Source organism: Cervus elaphus, chromosome 20, assembly GCF_910594005.1.
Source record: "Cervus elaphus chromosome 20, mCerEla1.1, whole genome shotgun sequence".
In the NCBI taxonomy this organism is placed as follows: domain Eukaryota; kingdom Metazoa; phylum Chordata; class Mammalia; order Artiodactyla; family Cervidae; genus Cervus; species Cervus elaphus.
Genome location: NC_057834.1, coordinates 139751005 through 139775585, shown reverse-complemented (window position 1 = coordinate 139775585; position 24581 = coordinate 139751005). Strand labels below are relative to the sequence as shown.

General features: G+C 56.0%; 2 protein-coding genes across 6 annotated transcripts in view; one reads left to right on the top strand and one right to left on the bottom strand.

Annotated features, from left to right (window-relative positions):
* Positions 1–845: 845 nt before the first annotated feature.
* Positions 846–17735, bottom strand: PPP1R7 (protein phosphatase 1 regulatory subunit 7). Of its 2 annotated transcripts, XM_043877087.1 has the most exons (11): positions 17625–17663; positions 15059–15120; positions 14510–14638; positions 11673–11728; positions 11040–11105; positions 10331–10461; positions 9803–9965; positions 8526–8642; positions 7646–7750; positions 4457–4543; positions 846–1133 (listed from the first exon to the last, which is right to left on the bottom strand). In XM_043877087.1, exons 3-11 carry the CDS (start codon positions 14574–14576, stop codon positions 957–959), a joined length of 969 nt encoding a protein of 322 aa, XP_043733022.1. In that variant the 5' UTR covers positions 14577–14638; positions 15059–15120; positions 17625–17663; the 3' UTR covers positions 846–956. The 2 variants fall into 2 exon arrangements, with proteins under 2 accessions (XP_043733022.1, XP_043733021.1); XM_043877086.1 differs by lacking the exon at positions 15059–15120 and having other exon boundaries at positions 17625–17735.
* An 801-nt stretch (positions 17736–18536) lies between these two features.
* Positions 18537–24581, top strand: part of PASK (PAS domain containing serine/threonine kinase) — a 32416-nt gene continuing 26371 nt past the window's right edge. The window contains exon 1 of one of the 4 annotated variants that reach the window (XM_043877082.1): positions 18537–18640. The gene's annotated coding sequence lies outside the window, so the exon portion shown is untranslated. Of the gene's footprint in view, positions 18641–18684; positions 18993–24581 lie in introns of those variants that run through there. The other 3 variants (XM_043877083.1, XM_043877084.1, XM_043877085.1) reach the window with 3 other exon arrangements.

Here is a 24581-nt window from a genome sequence, read left to right as displayed (position 1 = left end):
CCCCCTGGGCAGGGGTCCCCCCCGAGCTCCCAACCCCCACGTGGCTGCCCTGGTTCTGTGACAAGCTCCCGGGCAGCGTGCCTGCAGGACTCCCTGTGACCACGGGGACTGGCTGCCTCCCGTGAGACGTGGCTATGGACGCAGCCGAGAACATGCCATTTTAATTCTGTTTTAACAAATTTAACCTTGAACTGACGTAAACACACGAGGTAGGGGGGCCCACACTGGCTGCTCAGCTTGAGCCTCGGAAGCAGGAGCAGCCCCGGGGGCCGCGTGGTTTGGTTCTCAGGCTGCAAAGGACAAGTCTGAGGCCCCGCGAGATGACAAGGTCCTTGTCACACCCAGGGTGACTGTGGGTGTGCGTTTTATAAAGAAAAGCACAGTGACGGGGTTAAGAAGGGGCAATGTTAGTGTGGTGATGAGGGCAGCTCTCTGGAGGCAGTCCTGTGGAGACCTGGTGGGCTCGGACCCGCCAGCGGCCCCACGCAGCATGTGCGGAGGCTGCCCCTCTGGCCTGAGGGCTGCCGGGATGGACTGGAGGCCCCCCGCCCTCCAAGGGCGCTGGGGGCTGCGGCCCACGGGGCTGAGGCGCCCTCTGCCTGCAGTTTATTGCTAACACATACGGTTTACAAACGGGCAACTACTGGCCCAAGACACTGCAGAGTTCTGGGCAGACAGGCCTGAGGGCCCCTGGACACCCTCCCAGATTTGCTGTTTCACCTTCCGGGGGGCTCTGAGCCCCCTCTGAGAGGAGGACATGGAGACGGGCCGCGGGCAGGGCCCAGGGCCATGGAGCACGGACAGGGGCCACACCCGGCCGGCGGGGACGGCCCTGCACACGCAGCTTCACTCGGTGCCTTTTTATTGCCTTTGGGTTTGTGACTGCTGATACAGTGACGCTGCAGGAGTGACGGGTGGATTAAAACCGTGGCCGGGAGGCTCTGCAGGAGCGGGCCTCAGAACCTGACAAAGGTGGCGTCGATCTGCCGCACGCTGGGCAGGGCCAGCATGATCTTCCGCCGGTACTGCGGGTCCCGCTGCAGAGGGTTCCGCTCCAGGTACACCGTCTCCAGGCTCCTGGCGCCCTTGAGCTCGTCCAGGTCGCTCCAGCAGTCCAGGAGGTTGTCGTTCATCTGGGGGGACAGGGGCGCATCAGAGAAGCCTCGGGACCCCACGGCCCTCACCCCGCCCCATGCAGAAGACAGGCCGGCCCGTGCACCCTGGCGCGTGCTGGGCGGGCCGCGTCCCGCGGGATGAACCTGGCGGACGCCGCTAAGTCCACGTCCGGGTCCCCAGACGGATTACGGAGCCACCACACAGCGCCCGCCCCCGCTCGGGGCAGACAGGGTTTCTCAGGCTCGCCTGCTTAAGGAAGCCCGTGTTCACAGAACTCCCTGTGGGCCTCGTGTGTCAGCTGCCCTGGGACACCCAGCTTTCCAGAACTTGGAGGCTGTGGAGGCCCCGAGGCCTGCTCCCAGGCGGGGCCCGAAGCCTCTACCGCAAAGGGACAAGGGCTGCTCCCCGAGGAGCCGCGGCCTGCGCCCCGCCCACCTACCAGGCCCCGCCCCGCCCGTCCATCACTGTCCCCTGGGCCCCTCCGCAGGCGCAGTCACAGCAGGGGAGGCCTGGGCCCCAGGCTGGGGCTGCAGCCGGGCAGCCAACAGGAGCTGCCACAGCGGAGCTGCGTGAGCACGCGGTACACGCCTTCCACACGTGCACCTTGGAAAACACGCCAACACTGGCTGTTTCCACCTTTAAGCGCTGGCTGCACCGCTGTGGTCTGGGGGCCCAGCACCCAGTCTTATGTGCCACACACTTTCCAAATCTGAAGGATGGCTCTGTTCTCCAATCGGTCTTCAGTGTTTGTTTTTTTAAGCAGCATTTTGTACCTTTCTTTTGGCAAAATGTACAGTCTATTTATAAGCATTTTTTGTATTTTCTTCCTTAAAAAACATGGCTTCTGTGTTTCTGCTACAAAATATGGTAATAACTGGGGAGTGTAGCAAGGTGTGTTCGGCATCACGTGAAGGTCAATGAAGTTCACAGAAGTAAAAGACACCTTCATTTAACAAACGGAGGCCTGTCACTGTTCAGAGGGGAGGTCCTGGCAGCGGGATCTACTTCCACCCCTTTCCTGCGTTGCTGGTGGTGGCGTCCCCGACTCGCCCGCGCCTCCTCTCCCCTCCACGGTCATTTGCGCCGGACACACACCCCACGTGCTTCCCCTGTGAGCCGTCACAGCCCCGCCAACACGGCTGTCCCCGCAGTCAGTAGTTACTAGGTTTACAAGCCCCAGGTCTTATCAGTTAGGGTGTTCTGTAGCACAGCTAGCCTCCAGGCGGTTTTCTCTAGGATTTGTAAAGTGGCCTGGGGATTTTGCTCAGCACCAACAGCGCTTGTAAAGGAGCCTTAGACAAGGTAACTCCCAGATGCTTGTAACTCTCTACTTTTTCAAAATGAAACTCAAAACCATTCACCTGTATTGTCTCCACAGAAACTCTAGAATATCTGGAAGGGTCATGGGGGGGGATGGGTCTGTATGTCTCCTGAGTTCTTCCCAGCTGAGAGGCGTGCGACCTTCCCAGCTGAAGGAGCGAGGTGTAGGGAGTGACCTCCCGGTGCACTTGTCTTCTTAAAGAACCTCCTGGAAGCACTGTTTTAGTTTCTTCTGTTCTAGACTGTCTCCCGCCTCCTTCTCACATTGTTTCCTGTCAAATGAAGTGACCTTTAAAGCAAGCCGGCTGCTGGTCGCGCAGAATGGCCCGTGCTCTGGATGCAGCAGGCTGCTCCCTGTGGCCGCGAGCTTGTTCTTCAGCCACTCCACACTCGACCGCTGCGTTACGTGCACATGCGGGGGAGGTCCCCCCAAACGTCCTGACCAGCACCCCACGCAGACGGAGCGCACAGAGACGGCAGCCTGTGCTGTCTCACTCCCGGGTGCGTGTGATCGCGTGGGCATGCTGGTGACCCCGACAACTCTGCAAACTCCTGGCGGGTGATCCTGGGCTCACATGTGAGCGTCCTGCCTGAACCCACACTGCAGTCCTGCTGCAGACGCAGCCAGGATGGTGCTCCACGCAGACTGTCTCCAGAGTCTATTCCAGTGGTTTCTGGTGGCTGACATTTACATACAAAATTTACATTCACTTCCCCTCAAATTCAGCAACACTTGAAACAAAACCAAGGTGTAGGGGAATTTTCAAGGTGTTTTTCTTACACAACAAAATCACTTGTAGGCTGCTGGCGTCAGACTAGGAGTCTGCTACTTCACAGAAAGCTGGGGGTCCGAGACCACGCGAGCCCCCCAGACACAGCCAGTCTGCTCACGACCCCATCATGGGGGGCATCCTGCCTCCCCCAGGCCTCTGTCACTCAGGCCAGCATAGGTTCCTGGGAGGATCGCCAGGGCACGAGGGCCAGCACCTGGCTGGGCTGGGGTGAGAGGTGTGCGCATGTTGCAGTGCTGGGTGCCCCAGTGCTGGAGCAGCCTGGTCAGGACCCCGGCTCTCGGCTCATCCTCTGGCTGTGTGGTGCCCTGACCTCTTCAGACAGAATCCCTCTGCTCCGATCCACCTGCTGACCCCGGCCACGCCCTCCTCCACGGCTGGGCCGCACACCAGACCGCAGTCCCGGTGGCTCGCTTTGCGCCCCAGCCCTGCAGAGGCTGGTCTGGGAGTCACGCCCAGACGGCACCCAAGACCAGCGCCGTCACTAACGGGCAGGGTCATCCTCAGAGCGAGCTGCTGTGCGTTAGGGAAACCTGGGTCATTTCTGAGATGAGGAGAAGAACACACACAGGACATCAGAGAGTTGGCAGAATGGCTGGATGAGGAAGGGGCAGGCCTTGCACACAGCACAGATCTCGGACAATGCACACTTTGCACACGGCACTCCTGCAGGAGTCACACTCGGGACACGCGTGTGGGACTCTGACACCGCGGATCTCAGCTGGGGGTCGACCTGCAACCCCCTCAAGAGTCTCGTGGCTTCTTATGCCTCTTATGTTTCTCATCTGTGGGCTCCAGGAACCACACCCATCGCTGTGAGACCAACAAGGGGCATGTTCCAAGGTGACCAGCCACAGAGGTCCATCCATAGCTCCTCCCGTGGTTCTGGGCCATCCGAGCCAGGAGCACGGCCTCGGGGCTGCGTCTGGAAGCCCTCCAGCCACACGGCGACCCTGGGACTAACCCACACGGATCAGGGCTTCTCATGTTCTTATGAGAGCAGCCGTCAACCGCTCTGCCTCTGGGGTGGGGCAGGGCCTGACAGCCTGTGACTTTACCCAGCTCTCTGGTGACGCCATTGCTGGAAGGCCACGTGCACTGTGGGGACCACGTCTGCAGCCCCCCGAGCTCTTGGTCCCCACCCCGGCCGCCAGAGCCACAGCAGACGTGCTCCGGGCACCGGGGCCTGCTCAGCTGAGCGCCAGCAAGCGCGCGTGCATTGCACTTACCCAGAACTCCTGCAGCTCTGTTAGGTGGCTGATGTTCTCAATCTTTTTGATTCTATTTGACGCAATGTCCAACATCGTGAGTTTGTTCTAGAACAAGGAGATAAAATTTTCCTGCATTACCTCAGTTCCACTGTGGCTGTGTGGGTATGCACGCTGCGCTGGGCGCTGGGCTCACAGCGTGAGGTGAGCCGCCCTCTGCCCTCACAAGAAAGGTGGTGTTGGCGGGTGGGGGCAGGGGGCATGGCCCTGCCCCCTCCTGCAGCCCCCTGCCGAGTTTACAGCCAATCTTCACCACTGCCTCACTGAGCCCTTGTTACTGGGGTCTGAAACTAGTGCCCCCCAGACTCCACGCCCGACTCCCACATTGTGGTCCAAAGGACCCCAGTGGGATGCCCGGTCCTGGAGGGGCAGATAGCACCCACCAGAACAGAGGAGGCCTGGGCGCTGGGAGGCTGCCCGGGCCCTGGGGTGGGCCCTGCAGGGCAACAGGTGTAGCAGCGTTTATCTAGGGCCTGTCCCAAGGAGACAGCCAACCCCAAGTGATTCTGAAACCACCCCTCCTCACTTAAGGCAGAGGGCCCGGGGCACGGCGAGGGTGGGGAGTGCCAGGCCCCACGCCGTCCCTTCTGGGAGGGACCCTGCTTCCAGCACAGAGCGGGGTGCTCCAGCAACCCATCTGGGTGCTGACCCGGGCACAGGCTGCTCTGTCGACTTCTGCTCAGATGGCCACTGACCGCAGTGGGCCGGCAGGCACCTGCCTGCAGGGCGCGGGGGCTGTGGGCAAACAGGGACTTGGGAGAACCACGCAGAAGGAAGTGTGGGTACGGCAGGGTGGGGCCCAGCTGGGCCCGCTGTGCCCGCTCTGGGGGCTGGGGGGCGTGGGGAGTGCGAGCGCGGGAACCGGCCGGGCTGCAGTGTCTATGGCATGGGGAGGTCGTGACCCTGGGGCAGCCCCTGTGCGGAGACCAGCGCAGGGGCGCCCAATGGCCAGAACGGCCCCAAACCTCCGAGCACGAGGACCCCATCATGTGCTTGATGCTACCTTGAGATGTTCTGGGGAGCTGGACAGCATTTTGAAAGCTCGTTCAAAAGCAAACCAGTACTAATCACTTAAAAAAGGTAAGGAGGGGGATGGGGGTAAGGTGGGGTGGGGAGAGCAAGTCCCGCAGAGCCACGAGTCCGCATCCACAGTCTCCCCGGGCAGACCTGTGGGAAGGCCTGGCACCTGGAGAAGCCCCGAGCAGGGTGGCCCCAGGGTGCCAGGGGAGCAGGCGTTCCCCGTTTGGGAGAAAGATCATTGACCGCCTGACTTTGTACCACGAGAGCAAACTCCAGAGAAGTTAAGAGATGCAGCTCAGAGGAAAATACAGAATATTTGCTCTCTAGTTGAATAAAGCCTGTTCCATTTGATTAGGAGGACCTTACAAAAATGTAATTACTTAAAAGCCACACTGCTTTTGTTCTGTTTTGCTGCAGAGGCCCATGTAGGGTCTAGTACTGGGCCAGGCTGATGAGCAGCAACCTCCCGAGAAGACTCCAGAGCTCCCGCCCTGTCCTGCCAGCCTGGCGTCCTGCTGCTCCCGGGGGCCACGCCCTCTCCTGCACAGACCCTCCAGCCGCTGTGGGGACTGGCGTGGGGAGGAGGCCCTGCCAGCCCCCGCCCAGCCCTACCTCTCAGAGCCTGGCCTCAATCTCCCATTCTGCACCGCCCAGGCGTGCACCCAGGTGACACACCAGCTCTGCAAACAGTCTGACTGAAAGGCAGGGGAAGGTGACCACGCTCACTGGAGTAAAATTTCACCAGCTTTTCCAAAATTCTGTAAATGTTGGTGAAACAAAATCCAGAAAGCAGGTTTCCCCTAAAACCTCACTGATGTTGATGACGCCCAGGGCCAAAGAAGCCCTTACAAAGATTGAAACACAGTGCTTACCAGGTGACCGACCTGGTTACACCTGCTGGCAATTAAAACAGGAAAAAACACCCAGTAAAATTGAGTGAGTTCAAGTATTTTATTTGTCTTGAATACTGTGCTGAGGAAAAGCAGGCTGGCCTGCAACAGCTGAGGAGGGCAGGGGCCTCCTGAGGGCTCAGGGCCAAGCCTATCCCCCCTGCCCAGTGCTTCTAAGGCTGTCCTGTGCTGGGTGGGCAGGGCTGGTGGGGAGAGGAGGAGGGAGGAGGAGGGGAGGAGGGAGGGGTGGGAGGAGGGAGGAGGCAGGAGAGTGGCAGGGGGAGGAGGAGGGAGCGAGGAGGAGGGAGAAGAGGGGAGGGAGGGGGAGTAGGGAGGAGAGAGGAGGATGGAGGAGGAGGAGGAAGGAGGGAGGAGAGAGAAGAGAGAGGAGGGAGGAGGGAGGAGGAGGAGGGAGAAGAGAAGGGAGGCGGGAAGAGGAGGAGGGAGAAGAGGGGAGGGAGGGGGAGTAGGGAGGAGAGAGGAGGATGGAGGAGGAGGAGGAAGGAGGGAGGAGAGAGAAGAGAGAGGAGGGAGGAGGGAGGAGGAGGAGGGAGAAGAGAAGGGAGGCGGGAAGAGGAGGAGGGAGAAGAGGGGAGGGAGGGGGAGTAGGGAGGAGAGAGGAGGATGGAGGAGGAGGAGGAAGGAGGGAGGAGAGAGAAGAGAGAGGAGGGAGGAGGGAGGAGGAGGAGGGAGAAGAGGGGAGGGGGAGGGAGGAGGAGAGAGGAGGGAGGAGGACGGAGGGAGAAGGGAGGACAGAGGGAGGAGGACGGTGCAGGATCTGGGCCCTCGGCTGGGGGTGGGGCCAGGAAGCTGGTGGCCAGGGGCAGGAAGAGAGGGCAGCTGCTGACAACTGAGAGTCGTCCATGGCACACGGACACCCAGGAGCAGCTAGGGTTTCCGTTTTAAAAACTTTAATTATTGTTGGCCATGCCATGCTGCATGCAGGATCTCAGTTCCCTCACCAGGGATGGAACCTGTGTCCCTTGCATTGGAAGCTTGAAGGCTGAACCACTGGACCAAAGGGAAGTCCCTGGGGTTTACTTTTTAGAAACCTTCCCAAAGCCCACAGGGCGGTGCACTGACCCAGCCCGCGACACACAGCTCATCCCCGCTTAGCGTGCGGGTGAGGAGCGAGTCGGCCGGCCTGTGGCCCAGCCTGAGGTGCCTGGAAAGGTCTCCCCGGAGAACCTCTCGAGAGCTGCCTGTGCCCCTACAGCCCCACAGCCAGACGGGCTCTTACGTTGTTGTCCAGGCCCTCGATGACCTCGATGCCGTTGTGGCTGAGATATAGCTCCCGGAGGTTCACCAGGCTCTGTAGGCCCTCGATCTTGGTCAGCCGGTTGCTCTGCAGGGAGAGTCAGAACGGCGTGAGACCAGGAGGCTTCTGGGGAGCAGGGCTGCGGACCCGGGGCTCCTGACAATAGGGCACCACCCACAGTGGCTGCAGGGGCCTCGCCCAGAGGCAGGCAGACCAGGGCCCTGCGTCTGCTGTCCTGGGCAAAACTTGTGTGCACGGCCAAAGGCTTTGATGCACGAAACTCACTTTTCAAAATCTACTTGAGGAAAGTCTACCTTAAGTAATTCAGTTAACTCAAAAATGTCAAAATCAGGATATTTTAAAATAACTTAGTTGTCATTTCTTTCGGCATCTATCCTAACTGGAGATAGAGCACAGTGCCCGCTTCTCACACAGGTCTGCACGACAGCTGCTTTCTGAGGCCTGCCACCAATGACCAGGTCCGCCGCCACGCGCCTGCTCCTGACAAAAGGAGCTGGGCCGCGGCTGCTGCCCACCCCACGCGGGCGCTGCCCAACCACGCCCATGTGGCACGCCCCCGGCACGGATGGACGGGACGCGGGAGTCCCTCCAACCGTGGAGCCCAGCACAGCGTGAGCTGTGGAGATGAGCTGCTCTGGCTAAAAATCGCCTGGACTTTCATTAGGAGAAGAAACGTGGCACGTTAAGGCAGGAAACCTCAGGCCCGCGTGTGTCACACGTGTCACAGATCCGTGAAGTGTGATGTCTCCATCGCTCACTGACAGTGAAGCCCAGCGTGGAGACATGGAGAGCAATGCCCTGCTCCGGGGGCCCGGGGGGTGGGAGGGTCGGCCTTCTGTACCTGCATGCTGAGGACGGTCAGGTTGGTGAGTGCATCCAGATTCTGAAGCTTAGTGATCTTGTTTTTCCCCAAAAACAAACTCTCCAGGTTGGTTAACGTGTCGATATTTTCAATCGCCTGTGAAAATCAGGACAAGGCAGCAGTTACTGGGGAGGGAAAAGGGCCCGCCCCCTCGGGCGAGCAGACGGAGCTGCCTGGGCATTGGGCAAGGTACTGCCCACTCTGGGATCCCCCCAGGCAACCTCACTGCAGAGTGCAACCTGAGAACAAGACGCTGGTTGTGTCCCGCAGGTGAGAGACACGGGAGCCCTGAGCCTGGGACGCCCGCAGGCTCCTGGGGGTGCTCTGCCCCTCCCTGTCTCTGCAACCCCTTCTGCCCTCCTCCCTGCTCTGCCGCGTGCTCCCCAGTGCCCCATGGGCAGCTGCGCTAATGAGCGCCCTGGCAGGCCTCAGGTCACCGCCTCCCGGATACAGCGCTCTCACAGGCTAACTGAGCTTTTCCGGCAGGGGACGCAGCGGGGCCTCCGAGTGCAGAGCGAGCCTCTTGTCCAGGTCTCACAGCAGGACGGGGCCGGGGTTGGTCCGGGAGGACGAGGACTTGGAGGGAGGGCAGCCCCGCCCGCCATCGCCTGCATCAGCTGTGACGCAGCCCCTCTCTCCCCAGCAGGGATGCTGCGGAACATGCTGATGCCTGGACCACCCCGAGTTTTGCTACTTTCAGCCACATCACCTCCACCAACAGTCATAAGAAGCCCTTTGATGCAACTGCTCTCCTTGCTTTGCATTCTGTGTAGCTCATGAAAGCCAACCTGAGCTGAGCAGTGTGCTAGAAGCTTCCAAAAGTTGGAGGGGCATTTCTGGCATGGAGGTGGGGGAAGGGCTCAGAAACCCTTCCCTCAGCCACTCAGCAGGCGCAGACGGGCTAACCACGCACCAGGCTGTACCCCAACCCCCATGGCCCGGAGTGAGGGCCCGTCCCCCTGCTGTGCTCGGGCCACTTCTGCACCAAGAGGCGCGTCTAAAAACACACCCAGCGGCACATTCAAAAGCAAAACGCTGGGGGCTGCTGTCGGGCAGAGTGCAATGGGAGAGTTTGCTAAGAGTTACATCGTGACTGGAATAAGGAGCAAGGCAACGCTGTGTGCAGAAGAAAGGCTAGCCCCTTACATCCAGGCCACGCTCTAACACCGACCCCCAGTCAGCACTCGGTCTCGTGAGAGACACAGCTGAGCACAAGCCCTGCACACCTCCAGGCCACGTCGCGTGCCCACACCCACCCGTATCCGGTTGGACCCCAGCTCCAGCATCTGCAGTTGGTGCAAGCTGCTTATGTTCTCAATTTTGTTGATCTTGTTGTTGACTAAGAAGAGCTTCTTCAGTCGTGTCAACTTATCAATTCCTTCAATGTTTCTCAGTAGATTAAAAGAAATATCTAGAATCCTGGGAACAGGCAAAACATTTATTAACGAGCACAGGCCACAGCGAGCTCAGGACGTAACTGACTTAGAGGCAACACCCCACCTGGGGAACGTGTGGGGGTGAGGAGGGCAGCCCACAGGGCCCCCAGAGCCTGCTGCCCCGGCTCCCAGGACAGGGCTGAGGGCAGAAACCACGTTCTTCCTGAGGAGCCAGCCTGACGTCTTTAGTCAAAGGCTTCACGTGCAGGCTGGGACTGTGTGCAAGTCGGTGCCCCAGAGGAGCCAGGCACAGGCTTGACCTTGGAGGGGGGCTTCCCAGGCCTGAGTTCGGGGGTGCAGGGCTAGTTTTGGGGAGGCTGCCGGGCCCCTTGCAGTCTCACAACTCACTCTAGCTCTGTCAGTGCCTCCAGGTTCTCAATCTTCCTGATCTGGTTGTCGTAAAGATCCAGCTCTCGAAGACTCTGCAGCTCCTCTAGGTTCTCAATACACTTAATTAGATTCTGTCGGAGGCAGAGAGTCTGGGGGACAGAAAAAGGTCAGCTGACACAGGCAACAGGGCGACCCAGAGGAAGTGCCCACTGGTCCTGGACTCGGCCTCCGCACACAGGACCCGGGTGGGGACGCAGTTTTCCTCCTGTTTTCTAGAATGGTGCTGACCTTGAGGGGATGGGCAGACACCCGCGGGGACGGAGGCAGGCCCTGATGAGCGTTCTTTACTCGGTGAGGGAGGCGTAGGGCAAGGCGGAGGGGTGCTGCTTTCCAGCAGAGGGAACTCTCAGTGGCTCAGTTTTGGAAACCAGATTGAACTGTAGTGAGTTAAGCGCACAGTCTGGGCTGCACATGGCTGCAGGCAGGCTCCGATGGAGGCACCGCAGGTCTGAGCCACCGCGTGAACCTGAGGAGAACCACCCAGCCTAGCGTCTGACCTATCACCTTGCAGGGCTCAGGATCAAAAGTGCCCGAGGGACGTTCCCAGTGCAGCGTGGCACCTTCCCAAGCATGGTCACGGTTCTGTTTGTTTATCTACATCCAGTGGGCGGGATGCGCTCTGCAGGGTCACAGAGGCCCCTCCCATGCAAGGCCAAGTTCCTCTCACCTTCACTTTCTTCAGCACCTCAAATCCTTCAATTTTTCCAATGCGATAATGATTCAAATCAACATCCTGAAACAGAGACAAAACCTAGCTCAGCTGCAGACAAGCACCTAGAGAGGCGCTTCCCGGGCTTGGAGCCACATGGAGGCCGAGAGGCGGCGGGGCTCGGGGAGCAGTGCCGCCCTGAGCTGTGGGGTCAGGTGACGCGGGCACAGCCATGCTGTGACAGGCAGCGGCCTGATGCGAGACGGACCTGCCGCACTAGAAGCCTGGTCGCGCCCCTGCGGGCCGCCCCAGGGGTGTCTCTTCAGGGTAGCCCCACCCTTGCCTGCGGCTCCTCAGGCTTCCCTGCTCCTCAGGGACCCCGCCAGGACGGAGCAAGCATCTGACTGATGTAACGCAGCACATCACACAATCAACGCAGCCTTTGCCACACAATCCTCAGGGTGTGAAGCGCAACGCGAGACTGGGCACTGGTATTAAAACCAGTAAGAACACAGGACTCTGACCAAGGGCTGCCCAGACTACCGCACGGTCTAGGGAAATCATCTACTAATCTGGCACCGACATAAAAGACCCCTGACGGCAGAGCGCTCCACCACCAGGCCCCTGGGGTGGCCGAGCAGGCAGCGTTACCTCTGCGTCTCTGTCCAGGCTAATGGTCTCCATGTCCACAGGCAGCTCGTGTCCTTCTGGAAAAGGAAGAAGAAAAAGCCCATTCAGAGTGGCTGGTCTCCAGGAGCACGTGCCCGGACGCTGGGGCCAGCTGGGCCGGGCTGCCTGAAGCACGGGGCCAGCTCAACAGAGGGAGAACCTGCAGGTGACACCCGAGGGCAGCAACGCGGTGGAGCCAACACCTGACAACCGCCACCTCTCAAGGTTCTGTGTCCTGAATTCAGCTACTGGCAGAGGTCTCCAGGATTCCACCTACATCCTACAACTTCCCAAGAAAGGAAATGGCAGAAGGGTGCGGGGCAACCGAGCCTCAGGTGAGCCCAGCCAGCAGCACGGAGGCCGCCCGCCGCCACCGCCCGGCCCGGCCTGCAGTGGCACCTGGGGGCGGCCGGCCCCAGTCTTTCCCTTCTGCTCTGTGGCCATGAATCAGGTCACTGGGATGTGGGTCATGCCCGGCACGTCAGATGTTCCAGGACGTGCCTTTCATTGCTTTGCAAAGTGGCCCTGCATCTACAGACACGTCTCTCTGCAAAGAACAAAACAAAATGAAGCTCAGTTCAATCGACAGGATCAAACAGCCTTGCTGAATAAGTGAAACACACCCCTTGATGAGGAACTGGGGAGGCTGGGAGCCAGTCCGCCCTGGAGCACGGGTCTCCAGGGCCCCGGCGGGGCCGAGGAGGGCAGGTCTGGACTGACTGTGGCACATCGGACTACTCCCAGCCTGCCAGGTGCATCAGGACCTGCAAGAGGTCACGCACGCAACCGGGGAGCATTTCCACAGTCTGCTCTTGCCCTCACAGAGTGCTGCTGAAGAAACTGGGCGCCTGCCGTGCAGAGCGCCTGGTCCTGGCGGGCACGTGCCTGCTGTCTGGCCTGTGCCCGGGGGCCTCCTGCCTCTGTGTCTTCCCTACAGCAACACTGCCCACATCTTGGCCTCATACCCCAGCACCTCCCCAGCATGGGCAGCTCATAGGCTGGACTGGAGGCCCCAGAGAGGCACGCCCAACTCAGGAGCAGCCCAAAAGGCTTCCTGGCCCCACAATGGCTAAATTCATTGCACTGCCTTTTCCATAACTGTCAACAATGGCTAGCTAAAAAACAAAACACATCATTTACTCTAGGTCAGCCATAGCTTTATGGAATGTCAACAAACCCAAGAATTAAATAAAAGGAGTTGGGCAAAACCAAGAGATTGCCCCAAATGATCCCTCTTCAAAAGACAGCACAGACAACAACTTGAACTCAAAAGTTGCAAAGACAGACACGCCACAACAAAGGCAGGGTGTCCAGGCCACTTGGGGTCCAAACCAGGACATGAGGTCACAAGGCCTAAGAGCTCTGTCTGTAATACATGCAGCACAGGGCGGTGTTCAACACGCCTGCTTAACCTTTGAGACAAAGTTACCAGCCATCTTCCTGAACCTATCACATATGTTTCAAGTGTTAAAACATTAACTTACAGAAAATAAGTGAAAGGTTAACAGCTGACAGGTTTGTATTTGTTTATTGGAACCTAAGACCTAAACAGGCACAGGGAGGAGCAGGTCCTGGTTCTCTAAGGACTTACAGAGGTGCATCTTCCTGGAGGACTGCTAGTCAGGTTCCCGGGGGTGACCCCTGTTCACAGGGCGGGGAGTGCCCACGCCAGGCCTGTCGGCAAGCTAGGCGGCAGAACGTGACGGCAGGGGGCGCACCCCACCCCCCCCTTCCAGTGACTCAGCCCCAAGGAGAGCTGTCACCCATCCCTCCCATGTGCTTCTCCACCCACACGGCTTCCAGAATGTTGCCTCTGAAGTTCCTAAATAATGTGACTCGTACTTTTGTGGTAGTCGCCTTTTGCCTTAAAATTAGGTTGCCATAGTTACCAAGCATCTGTGCTGGCACACAGCATGATGTTAGTTTAAAGATTAGTTTTACTTTTATTACCACAAGGGGAATGTACGAGTATCGATACCTTAAAAATCCACACAATGGAGATAAACCTAGAAAATGCAGAATGCACAAGACCCTCTCAAACCTGCTCCTTAGAGATCCCCCGCCCCAATCGTTTGATGTGTTTTCTTTCTCAAGTAGGTAAAACTACATGCTATTATCGATATTTAAAAAATAAAAATAGGATTTTAACATGCACATTGTCTGTAAAAAAATCTGCTTTTTTCACCTAGTATACTTTGGATATCCTTTTGTGTGTATGGTTTCTCTCCCTTCTTTCAATGGAAACTGATTTTCTAAGCAAACAAAGAAAAAAGGTTTAGATCATGGTTCAGGGGGTGAAAAACCATCATTACAGGCGGAGAACTCTTTTTTCATCTCTAAATTCCTTTTGCTGTTTTTATTTCACTAAGAAGACAACTTAGAAGCTGATCCTCAGGCTTATAAGTATGGTGGAGCAGGACTCAGAAATGACTTCTCTAAGATAAAATTAGTCTACGTGACTGAGGTAGGAAAAGAAGGCATACAATGTTTATTTTACTTCTGAACATGTGGGTAATAAATGATTTCCTGGTTCTGTTCCAGAGAACACATTTGTACCAGTATCACTAGCGGCTGTATTTGCCTTCCGTGAAATTAGGAAACCATCCATCTTGCCTGCAAGTGCCCTAAGTGTGGAGCTGACTCGGCGAGCTCCTCAGAGGGCACCCGGCTCCGAGCCCTTGCCCACCAGGCCCTGCGGGGCTTCCTGAGTGGACTGGGTAGGTGCCTGCTGACACCCCTCCCCGCCCCCCAGGCTGAGCACAGCCGACAGAGCCCGCAGCCTCCCGCTGTGCGTTTAAGGCTCTCCCCTCGCCCGGTACCTTCGGGGTCCTCCGCCCCCCGCTCCTCTCCATCCTTCAGGCTGTGCGCGCTGAGGTCTGCCACCATCCCGCTGCTCTGCTTCTTCCCTTCTTCATCGCCCGACTCTTCTGATTCAACCCGCCTGTCAACTGAATTCACACACACCCATAAGAACGCATATTCATGTTAGCGGACTCTGTGAGGAACATACAACAGACTGACATCCAGCTGGAAGTCAAAAAGACTTCATTCAAGAACTTTTGTTGAATTCAGGTCAATAAACATCTGAGTACTTTCCACGTGTGTCCTGGGCACCGTGTGAGGTAGCCAGAGGAGGGGAGGACTGGGGCTGTGCTGGAGGGTAGAGCAGGGAGGCCACGGGGTACAAAGGTCAGGAGCACACTATTCCTGCTCTCAAGGAACTCGAGAAGAACACCAGGTATCTGGAAGGCCTGGGTGGCTTGTGGCTGAACGTGCTAATGGTAACACGCAGAGAAGCACCTCCTGTCCGCGCCCTCTCGGCCTGGATATTCACACAGAGGGGACCGTGTGACCCTCCCGCCACATACCTTCATCCAGGCTCCACTATCCATTTGGCCAAGAAAACCAGCCCAGTTCACAGGCCCACGTTCTGAAAGAAATCAAGACTAACTCAAATCAGACTGTGGGCAGTGGGGCGCTCTAGAAAAGGAGAAGACAGCCAGCAGTGCTCCACGCCCCACACGAGTCACGGTCCTAAACGCCACGGCACCGTTAACCCAGCGCAGTCCTGTACTGAGTGAGCGCCGAGTTGCCTCAGTCATGTCTGACTCTTTGCAACCCTATGGGCTGTAGCCAACCAGGCTCCTCTGTCCATGGGGATTCTCCTGGCAAGAACAGTGGAGTGGGTTGCCATGCCCTCCTACCGGGGACCTTCCCGACCCAGGGATCAAACCCACATCTCTTATGTCTCCTACACCGGCAGGCAGGGTTCTTTACCACTAGCACTACCTGGGAAGCCCAATTAAATGTGGCTGACTGGTAAAAATCTTTTGGCAAGACTGTCAGATAATTTTCCTTTTTCTTAATTTTTTGGCAACCTCTGTGGAAGCCTGTCTGGAAGAGCTAGAGCACTAGCAGGCTGTGTGGCTTCATCAGTCACAGGGCAAGGAGTCTCTCTTCTCTGACCACAGCTTATCTACAGAGGGGTGTGCGTTCTGTGGGGAAGGACGCTGCTTCACCTCCAAGTCTCCCACTGGGATTAGCAAAGCAGCACCCAGGAAAGGCTGTTGGCCAAGTCCTGATGAATTCACCTATAACACCACCACACCCATTCCTTCTTCCTGCAACTTTCTGGCAACTGTCTTGGATCAGCTACTCACTACCTGTGGTCTGCGCTCCTGCCTGGCCTCCTAATTGGTCTCAGTGGCTTGTCTGTCTGTTTAAATCTATTCTTCAGAGACTCTGATCTGATCCCAGAATCTAAATCTGATCTTTGATTCCCCAAATGTCTAGAATGCCCGTGACTCTTCCTGAGTTTGCACCTTGCCCCGACAGACACAGCTTTGGCCTGTTACTTCCTTTGTGAAGCCTCAGTATCCTCATGAGTAGAAGGAGCCAGAATAGTACCCACATATCAGAGTCCCTGTCAGGCACAACAGCATGTGCATGACGTGCATGAAGACGCGTAGTAAATTAGCCATCACCAGGCACAACCTCTCTGTGGTCCAGGCTAAGGGACAGCAAGTTCTACTGGCCGATGGTCTGAGCCCAGGGTGGGAGGAGCTTAATTCATGAAGGGCAGCCAAAGTGAAATATGGGATAGCAGATCAGCATACCAGGTGACTGTGGGGCACTGGGGACAGTGGCCTGGCTCAAGGTACTGGGAGGGGGAATGGGAGAGGTAGCAAATACTTGGAGATACCGGGGAAGTGGGGGCAGCAGAGCTTGCTGATTTGTGGAATGGGTGGCAGCCAGAGAGAAGGGACTGCCTAGGTTTCCTCCCATTTGCCATTTACCAAGACAGGGAGACAGCTGAAGAGGAAGTGGGAGAGGTAGGAGGGCAGGGAGAAGGCGGATAAGAAGAGGTGCTTCCCTGCTTAGAAAGACCCAAAGGTCTCCACATCCAAGACCTTCCTGAGCTCCTCCACCCAGGCCCTCCACCACGTGCACTGCCTGCCTCACCCGCCTCACTCTCCTCCAATACCACTGTCACTCTTGGTCACTCCAGACAGGTCACACTCCCTCACACCCCTCTGTTTGTGTGTGGTTTCCTTCACCCGGCCATTGTTCTTTCTGGCCCCCTGTCTCCAGCCTGGCTGACTGGTATATCCTTCCAGGTGCAGCAGGGAGCTGGCTCTGGTTGCTGCAGCCATCACTCCCAAACATGCTGCCGCCTCTTCCACCCCTTCCCTAGCACCTGACACTGGAGACCCCGGCTTCTCTTCGGGAGCCCTCAGGAAACCAGCAGAGCCAAAACTACAATGAGTGCTCAAAGACACGACTGGCTCTCCACTGGGGCTAGGTGTACATGTAATTATATACATACATAACATGCATGCCGATTTTTTTCAACAAAGCGAAAGACTTGAAATTAGTCTTCTGGATCTATGACAGCTTTGAAAACAGGTACCTGTCGATTCTATCACTCAACTCTTGGCTGGGGTCAGCCGTTCCCCTCAACCGGTTCGCTTTCCAGAGGACCCTTCTCCACCCCCGCCGCGTCCACCAATGAGCTGCCTCGGGCGGGTCCCAGCGAGCCCGCGCCTCGTTTCTCGGTCAGCTGCCTGGGGACCTGCCTCGCGGGTCAAACTCAGGGATTCGGTGCGAGGCTCCCAGCAGCTGGGGCGGGCGCAGGGGCTGCGGAACCGCCGCGCCCTTAGTCCTCACCCACAAGCCCGGTCCTCCCGCCGCTCGCCCTGGCCCTGCGGCCCCCACCTCCCCGGCCGCCCGCGCCCTCCCGGCCACTGCCGCCTCAGCACCGGGGTCCGCGTCCGGCTGTCCGGGGCCACCCCCGCCCTGTCGGCTGGCAGATGTCACGGGGCGCGCGGGGCTGGGCCCGGGCCTCCCCGTTTCTCCCGGGCATGCTTGGCACGGGCCGCCGACCCCGCCCCCGCCCGCCGGGCCCTTCGGTCGCCGACCCACGGGGCCGCTCACCCTCCATCATCTCCTGCGACTGTTGCTGGCCCGCGCCGCGCTCTGCCGCCATGTTGGCTGCTCTTTCCCTTTCCGGAATTTGTCGCCTCAGGCCCCTCAGCCAATCAGGGCTCCCAGCTCAGAGGCTTTCCAGCCAATGGGGCCCTGCGCTCTTGCGCGGCTCGAGAGCCTCATGGGAGTTGTAGTTCACCCGCGAGGCCGCGCGTGCCTCCGCCTCCGCACCGCGGGTCTCCCCGCCCCGCCGGCAGGTGATGAGCGCACTGGAGGCTCTGGAGGCGGGAAGCGGGATGAGGGCAGGGACGCTCGGGGTCGCAAGCACGGAGCCGAGCCTGCGGACGAGCGGAGAAGAGCTTGGGGTGGCTCTGCGCTCATGGGCTGGTGGCGGGACACGGCGGGGCGGCTCCCCAGCCACTCCGAGCCTCGGCGGCGGCGTCTGCAGAATTGGGCAGACATTGTCCCGGCGTCGCGGTGTGGACTGAACCCGTACGAAGGGGCCGCTCCCAGTTAACGCTCAGCGCAGGGCGCCTGCTCTCTTTTCCGGGGCCTGTCCGCTAACGGGTCCAGGAGAGCTGGTCGGACCTGGATGCCGATTTAGCTACTGCGGGCGCCGCAGCCCGAAACGGGCCCCGGCCCCGCGGGCATCGTGAGCCGTGAGGGAGCCGCCCTCTGCTCCCCGCCTTCAGGTCGAGGCCTCCGAGAGGCGAGGTCCGCGGTCCTCACCCTTTTTGATCCTGAGACCGGAGGAAACGGCGTCCGGGGACCGCGCTGGCGGAGGCGCCGTCTCTTTTGGCTCCTCTGAGGCGCCGTAGACCGACTCCGTCGCGTCCCTAGCAACCGTTAGCGCGGGCGTCTCCTCGCGGGTTCCCTGGGTCCCCGCCCACAGGCGCCGGCGGTTGGCCCCTGGGACCTGTCAATCGGCACCCGTCGCTCTGTCATTGGCTGGTGGCGCTAGAGGCGCGGACTGGCGCTCTCCCGGCGCGCTGAGGAGAGCTCGGCGGGTGACTGGGCGACCTCAGGTGAGCCACCCGCGTGGGAGCACCGCCCCGCGCCCCACGTTGTCCCACTGCCCGCCCCGCGCCGCTCGGTCGGTGGCGGCCCGCTTGCCGCCCTGTGGCTGTTCGCGCCTGCCCGGGCCCGCCCCTCAGCGCCGCTCAGGGTCTCGGCCTGGGCCTGGCCCCAACCCGGCGCTCGGTCCTTGCCCCCAGAGGGACTGCGTGTGCCTGTCCCACCGCTGGAAGGGGCCAGGAGGAGGCTCGCGGAGCTTGACACCCAGGAGCCCCTCAGTGGACGTGTGTGCGGAGAGCCGTGAGCCTCATCCATGCTGTGAGCCTCATCCATGCTGCCCGACGTCCCCACTGCACACCTGGGGTTTGTCTTTCACTTCCTCGCAAGCGTTTCTTTTCCTAGACAAGGACCGTGGCCTTGCGGTGGGTCTGATGCCTTCTGCCCCCTTACCTTCTACATCTGGCAAAGTAAACCTATGTCAATTCTGTGTCTTACTTTCTCTTGCGAGTTCCCCTCTGTGTCTTCCTGCCGTTGCTTTAAGATCTTATAATTTCTTGTGTGAATGACGGTGACTTCCCCCTTCCCCGTGTTGGTCAGGTTACCACCAAGCAGACCTTGAAAGTCAGTCTTTGGGGTAAGAGCCATACTGCCTGCGGCAACAAGAGGCCCTGGGAGTCAGCCCAGCTTCTTCAGACCCGTCTTTACGGGTGGACCCCTCCCCAGGGGCCCTGTAGGACTCACTGCAGTTCTTTCTGAAAGGTTCCTTCACTCTGCTTTGCCGGCTCAACTCTGCTGGTGCCTCCTCCGGGACGCCTGTGCTGGCCTCTCAAGTCTGAGAGGTGCCCTTGGCTCATACCCTCCATCACAGCAGCGTCACCCTGGATACTCTGGAGGGGGCCTGGACGCGAGAAACAGACCGCCTCAGGATGGGCCCCACAGCTGACGTCCAGAGGAAGGCAGGTGTTAGGGTAGGGTCATCCTGTGGCTGCAGATGACATTGTGTCATTCTCAGCTCTGCCCGCCAGCATGTTAGCCTCACGCTGTGCTGCTCTGCTTGTACAGCCGTGGTGGGAGCAGGTGGAACCAGCTGTCTCCTAGCGTTTGTTCTTCTGGGAGAAAGTTACTTGCTTCTAGACGTTCACCTGTAAGAGCAAGGAGTACTTTTCCAGAAGCTCCCTGCAAACCTCTCCTTCTGTTTGATTGGGGGTGGAGAGCGTCACTCACACCTTCTGGAATCAAGATCAGCATCAGGAGCAGGGTTAATTTGAGGCACCATCAGGCGCTGTCTGCGTCCAGCTTCCCATGGCTTCTGCTCCGGAGGGATACAAAACAGAACAATCATACACCTCCCCCCTCCTCTTAAAAACCACCCCACCTATTCTAAAACCCTTGGCCTGGATTTGCAGGCATTTCTGATTAGAGTTTGAGTCAAAATTGAATGGGTGAAAAAGGAAGTGATCTAAGGATGTGTGAAGCCAGGCTCTGTGCTCTCAGGGGCCAACCTGGGTCTGTGGCCTGGATGTGCTGTGTGAGGCTGAACTGGCCCCACAGACTACACTCAGTACAGAAGGTGCAAAGGGAGAAGGGATGGTTTTTTCTGCAGCCACTTCTTGGTTTATTAACTTCTGATATTCTTTGCTTGCTCAGTTCAGTTCAGTCACTCAGTCGCTTCTGACTCTGTGACCCCATGGACTGTAGCACGCCACGCCTCCCTGTCCGTCATTAACTCCTGGAGTTTACTCAAACTCATGTCCATTGAGTCGGTGATGCCATCCAACCATCTCATCCTCTGTCATCTCCTTCTCCTCCCACCTTCAATCTTTCCCAGCATCAGGGTCTTTTCCAATGAGTCAGGTCTTCGCATCAGAAGTATAAAACATTCTGTGCCCTCTCCCCTCCCTTCATTTCCTTCTCTCCTCTCCCCAGTTTTTGTCGTTTTGACAAAGTAAGCTTTTGTAACATTTACAGTGTATTCTGAAGAGTTTGATTACTGTCTTTTACAATGTAAAGTTCTATAACATTTATAATGTCTGAAGTCATAATCAAGTCTGCTGGACTTTGTCTACATGCTGGCTGTAGAAGCGGAAAACTAAAATATGATCATGTCACTGTTAGTTATTATAGAAATAAATAGAACATTGAGATGCTGAAAGAAGGAAATCTCAACCTTTGACATTTAAATGTTGCTCCTTGAAGGACAGCAACACCTTCTAATAGTTTATTATTTCACTTCTTTCTTGCTACTTCTTTCTATTCATTATTTCACTTCTTTCTACTCATTATTTGGTTCATGGTCAGCTATTACTGTTTAGGATCCCATGAGGTATGTAAACAGGTACATGTAAAATATCTCAATTTTTCAGTGTATACTAGTTGATTGATTCGCAATATCAGTCACAAACCAAAGCAGTAAAGTGGACACGTTTAAGCCCACCACCCGAATTAGGACGTGGAAGACCCTGTGCCCTCATTCCCTCCCTCACTGCAGCTCAGAGGACCCTCAAAAGACACCTCCGGCCTGACGTTTGGGTTTGTCATGTAAGTGTGTATCCCTAAACTATGTGGATGAGGGGATGTTACACAGAAGGAATCCTATTGAGAATAGTCTTCTGTAACTTGTTTTTTTTCACATTTATTACTAAGACTCATCCGTGTGTGTACAGAATTTGTTTTCAGTCTATAATTCATAGCACGAATGTACCAGGATTTTAAGTCTGTTTTCTAATTGAGGAATGCTTAGGTTTTTATTTTTTTCTTTCGCCATTATGAGCCATACTGCCCTGAACATTCTTGAGTGTGACTTGCTATCCATGTGCAAAGATTTCTAGGATGTAAATCTGAGGGTGGAAAGTACTGTCAGAGAAGGTGAACGCTGGATTTTTTTCTGAAGCGATTATATTAATTTGTTAGTGTTCCCATTGATTCACATCTTTTTTTTTTTACATCTTTTATCAACATTTGGTATTAAGAGTTTTTAGAACTCTTAACTTTTGCTGATTTCAGTTCAGTCGCTCAGTTGTGTCTGACTCTCTGCGACCCCATGGACCGCAGCACACCAGGCTTTTCTGTCTACCAACTCCTGGAGCCTACTCAAACTCATGTCCATCGAGTCGGTGATGCCATCCAACCGTCTCATCCTCTGTCGTCCCCATCTCTTCCCGCCTTCAATATTTCCCAGCATCAGGGTCTTTTCCAATGAGTCAGTTATTCACATCAGGTGGCCATAGTTTTGGAGTTTCAGCTTCAGCATCTGTCCTTCCAATGAATATTCAGGACTGATTTCCTTTAGGATGGACTGGTTGGATTTCCTTGGAGTCCAAGGGACTCTCAAGAGTCTTCTCCAACACCACAGTTCAAAAGCATCAATTCTTTGGCGCTCAGTTTTCTTTATAGTCCAATTCTGACATCCATGTGTGACTACTGGAACAACTATAGCTTTGACTAGATGGACCTTTGTTGGCAAAGTAATGTCTCTGCTTTTTAATATGTTGTCTATTTTGGTCATAACTTTTCTTCCAAGGAGCAAGTGTCTTTTAATTTCATGGCTGCAGTCACCATCTGCAGTGATTTTGGAGCCTAAGAAAATAGTCTGTCACTGTTTCCACTGTTTCTCCATCTTATTTGCCATGAAGTGGTGGGACCGGATGCCATGATCTTAGTTTTCTGAATGTTGAGCTTTAAGCCCACTCTTTCACACTCCTCTTTCACTTTCATCAAGAGGCTCTTTAGTTCTTTGCTTTCTGCGATAAGGGTGGTGTCATCTGCACATCTGAGGTTATTGATATTTCTCCTGGCAGTCTTGATTCCAGCTTGTGCTTCATCCAGCCCAGCATTTCTTATGATGTACTATGTATATAAGTTAAATAAGCAGGGTGACAATGTACAGCCTTGATGTACTCCTTTTCCGATTTGGAACCAGTCTGTGGTTCCATGTCTGATTCTAACTGTTGCTTCTTGACCTGCATACAGATTTCTCAGGAGGCAGGTCAAGTGGTCTGGTATTCCCATCTCTTTCAGAATTTTCCACAGTTTGTTGTGATCCGCAGAGTCAATAAAGCAGTGGATTTTTTTTGGAACTCTCACTTTTTAGATGACCCAATGGATGTTGGCAATTTGATCTCTGGTTCCTCTGCCTTTTCTAAATCCAGCTTGAACATTTAGAAGTTCACGGTTCATGTACTGTTGAAGCCTGTCTTGGAGAATTTTGAGCATTACTTTACTAGCGTGTGAGATGAGTGCAATTGTGTGGTAGTTTGAGCATTCTTTGGCATTGCCTTTCTTTGGGATTGGAATGAAAACTGACCTTTTCTAGTCCTGTGGCCATTGCTGAGTTTTCCAAATTTGCTGATTTAGTAGGTGTAAAGTTGTCATGGTTATGCAAATGTCATGATTAAGTTTCTTGTCATAGGTTTACAGGATATTCTCTTGTGAAATTTTTTTTCCTTTTGCCTATTTTTCTTATTCCTTTTTTAAAGTTGAAATATAGTTAACTTACAATACTGGTTTCAGGTGTACATCATATGGTTTTGACATTTATGTACATTAGGAAACCATCTCCACAGTGAGTCTAGTAACTACCTGTCACCTCACAAAATTGTTACTGTGTTGTCATGTGCTTCCTGGACCTAGAGGTCTGTCCCTTTCTGCTGTTGTTTTCTCAAGTAAGTCCTCTGCTCTCTCTCCTTCTTTGCTCTTGTTGCAACCTCTCTAACTTGAATGTTGCCCTGCTTGATGTTGTCCTGGAGGTCCTTGAAGCTATTCTCATTTTCCTTAGTTCTTTTTTATTTTTCCTGTTCAGCTTGGGAGGTTTCTGTTCTACTACTCAGCCTTCCAGATCTTTGGTCTGTTCCTTTCTCATCTGATCTACTTGATTCCTTGGAGTACATTTTTTCATCTCTTGTATTCTCCAGTTCTGATTGGTTCTTTTACATATTTTTCACTCTTAGTAGACGTTCTCACTGTGTCCATCCCTTTGCCCTCCTGAATCCTGTGAGCATCTTTATGGTCATGATCTTGGACTCTTCTGGGCTTCCCTGGTGGCTCAGATGGTAAAGAATCTGCCTGTAATGCAGGAGACCCAGGTTCGATCCCCGGATCAGGAAGATCCCCTGGAGAAGGGAATGGCAACTCGCTCCAGTATTTTTGCCTGGAGAATTCCATGCACAGAGGAGTCTGGGGCTGCAGTCCATGGGGTCACAAAGAGTTGGACACAACTGAGTGACTAACACTTTGGACTCTTTTATCAGGTGGATAGTATGTGTGTTTGGTTACTCATGCCTGACTCTTTGCGACCCCATGGACTGCAGTCCACCAGTCTCCTCTGTCCATGGGATTCTCTAGGCAGGAATACTGGAGCAGGTTGCTATTTCCTCCTCCTGGGGATCATCCTGGTCTGGGGATCGAACCCAGGTCTCCTGCATTGGCAGGTGGATTCTTTACCACTGAGCCACCTGGGTGGATTATTCATCTCCGTTTTGTTAAGTTCTTTCTCTTAGGTTTTCTGTTGTTCTTTCATTTGGAACATATTCTCCCATCTCTTAATCTTGCTAACCTTTATTTCTTCATACTAGGTAGGTTAGTTATGTCTGCCAGCCTTGGAGAAGTGGCTTTGTGTGAACAATGTCCTGTGGGGCCCAACAGCACGCCCAGCCCTGGCAGCAGGACCCGAGGCGTCAGGGCTGCCTCCTGTGTGGGTGGCGTGCACCTTTCTTTTGCGCTGGGGCTGGCTGCTGTGGTGTGCTGGTGTGTAGGACTGGCCGCAGCCCAGCTGCCTGGGAGGCCTTGCCTCGCGGCGTTGTTGTGGGCACAGTGGTGAGCTGGGCAGAAGCCTGGCGCCACTAGGCTAGAGGGAGGGTTCCAGGATCATGCCCACCAGCCCTGGTGTCAGCCCTGGGATCAAGATCACAGAAATGACTGCAGCCAGCATCCCAGTCCCCAGGTGAAGCCCCGCTG

Excerpts from the sequence above, each read along its gene's own strand:
- PPP1R7 (XM_043877086.1), bottom strand. The coding sequence starts at position 17,676 with ATGGCGGCAGAGCGCGGCGCGGGCCAGCAACAGTCGCAGGAGATGATG. Across the intron at positions 10,462-11,039 it reads AGGTGCTGAAGAAAGTGAAG|ACTCTCTGCCTCCGACAGAA; the intron begins GTGAGAGGAACT and ends TCTGTCCCCCAG. Across the intron at positions 9,966-10,330 it reads GAGGCACTGACAGAGCTAGA|GATTCTAGATATTTCTTTTA; the intron begins GTGAGTTGTGAG and ends GCCTGTTCCCAG.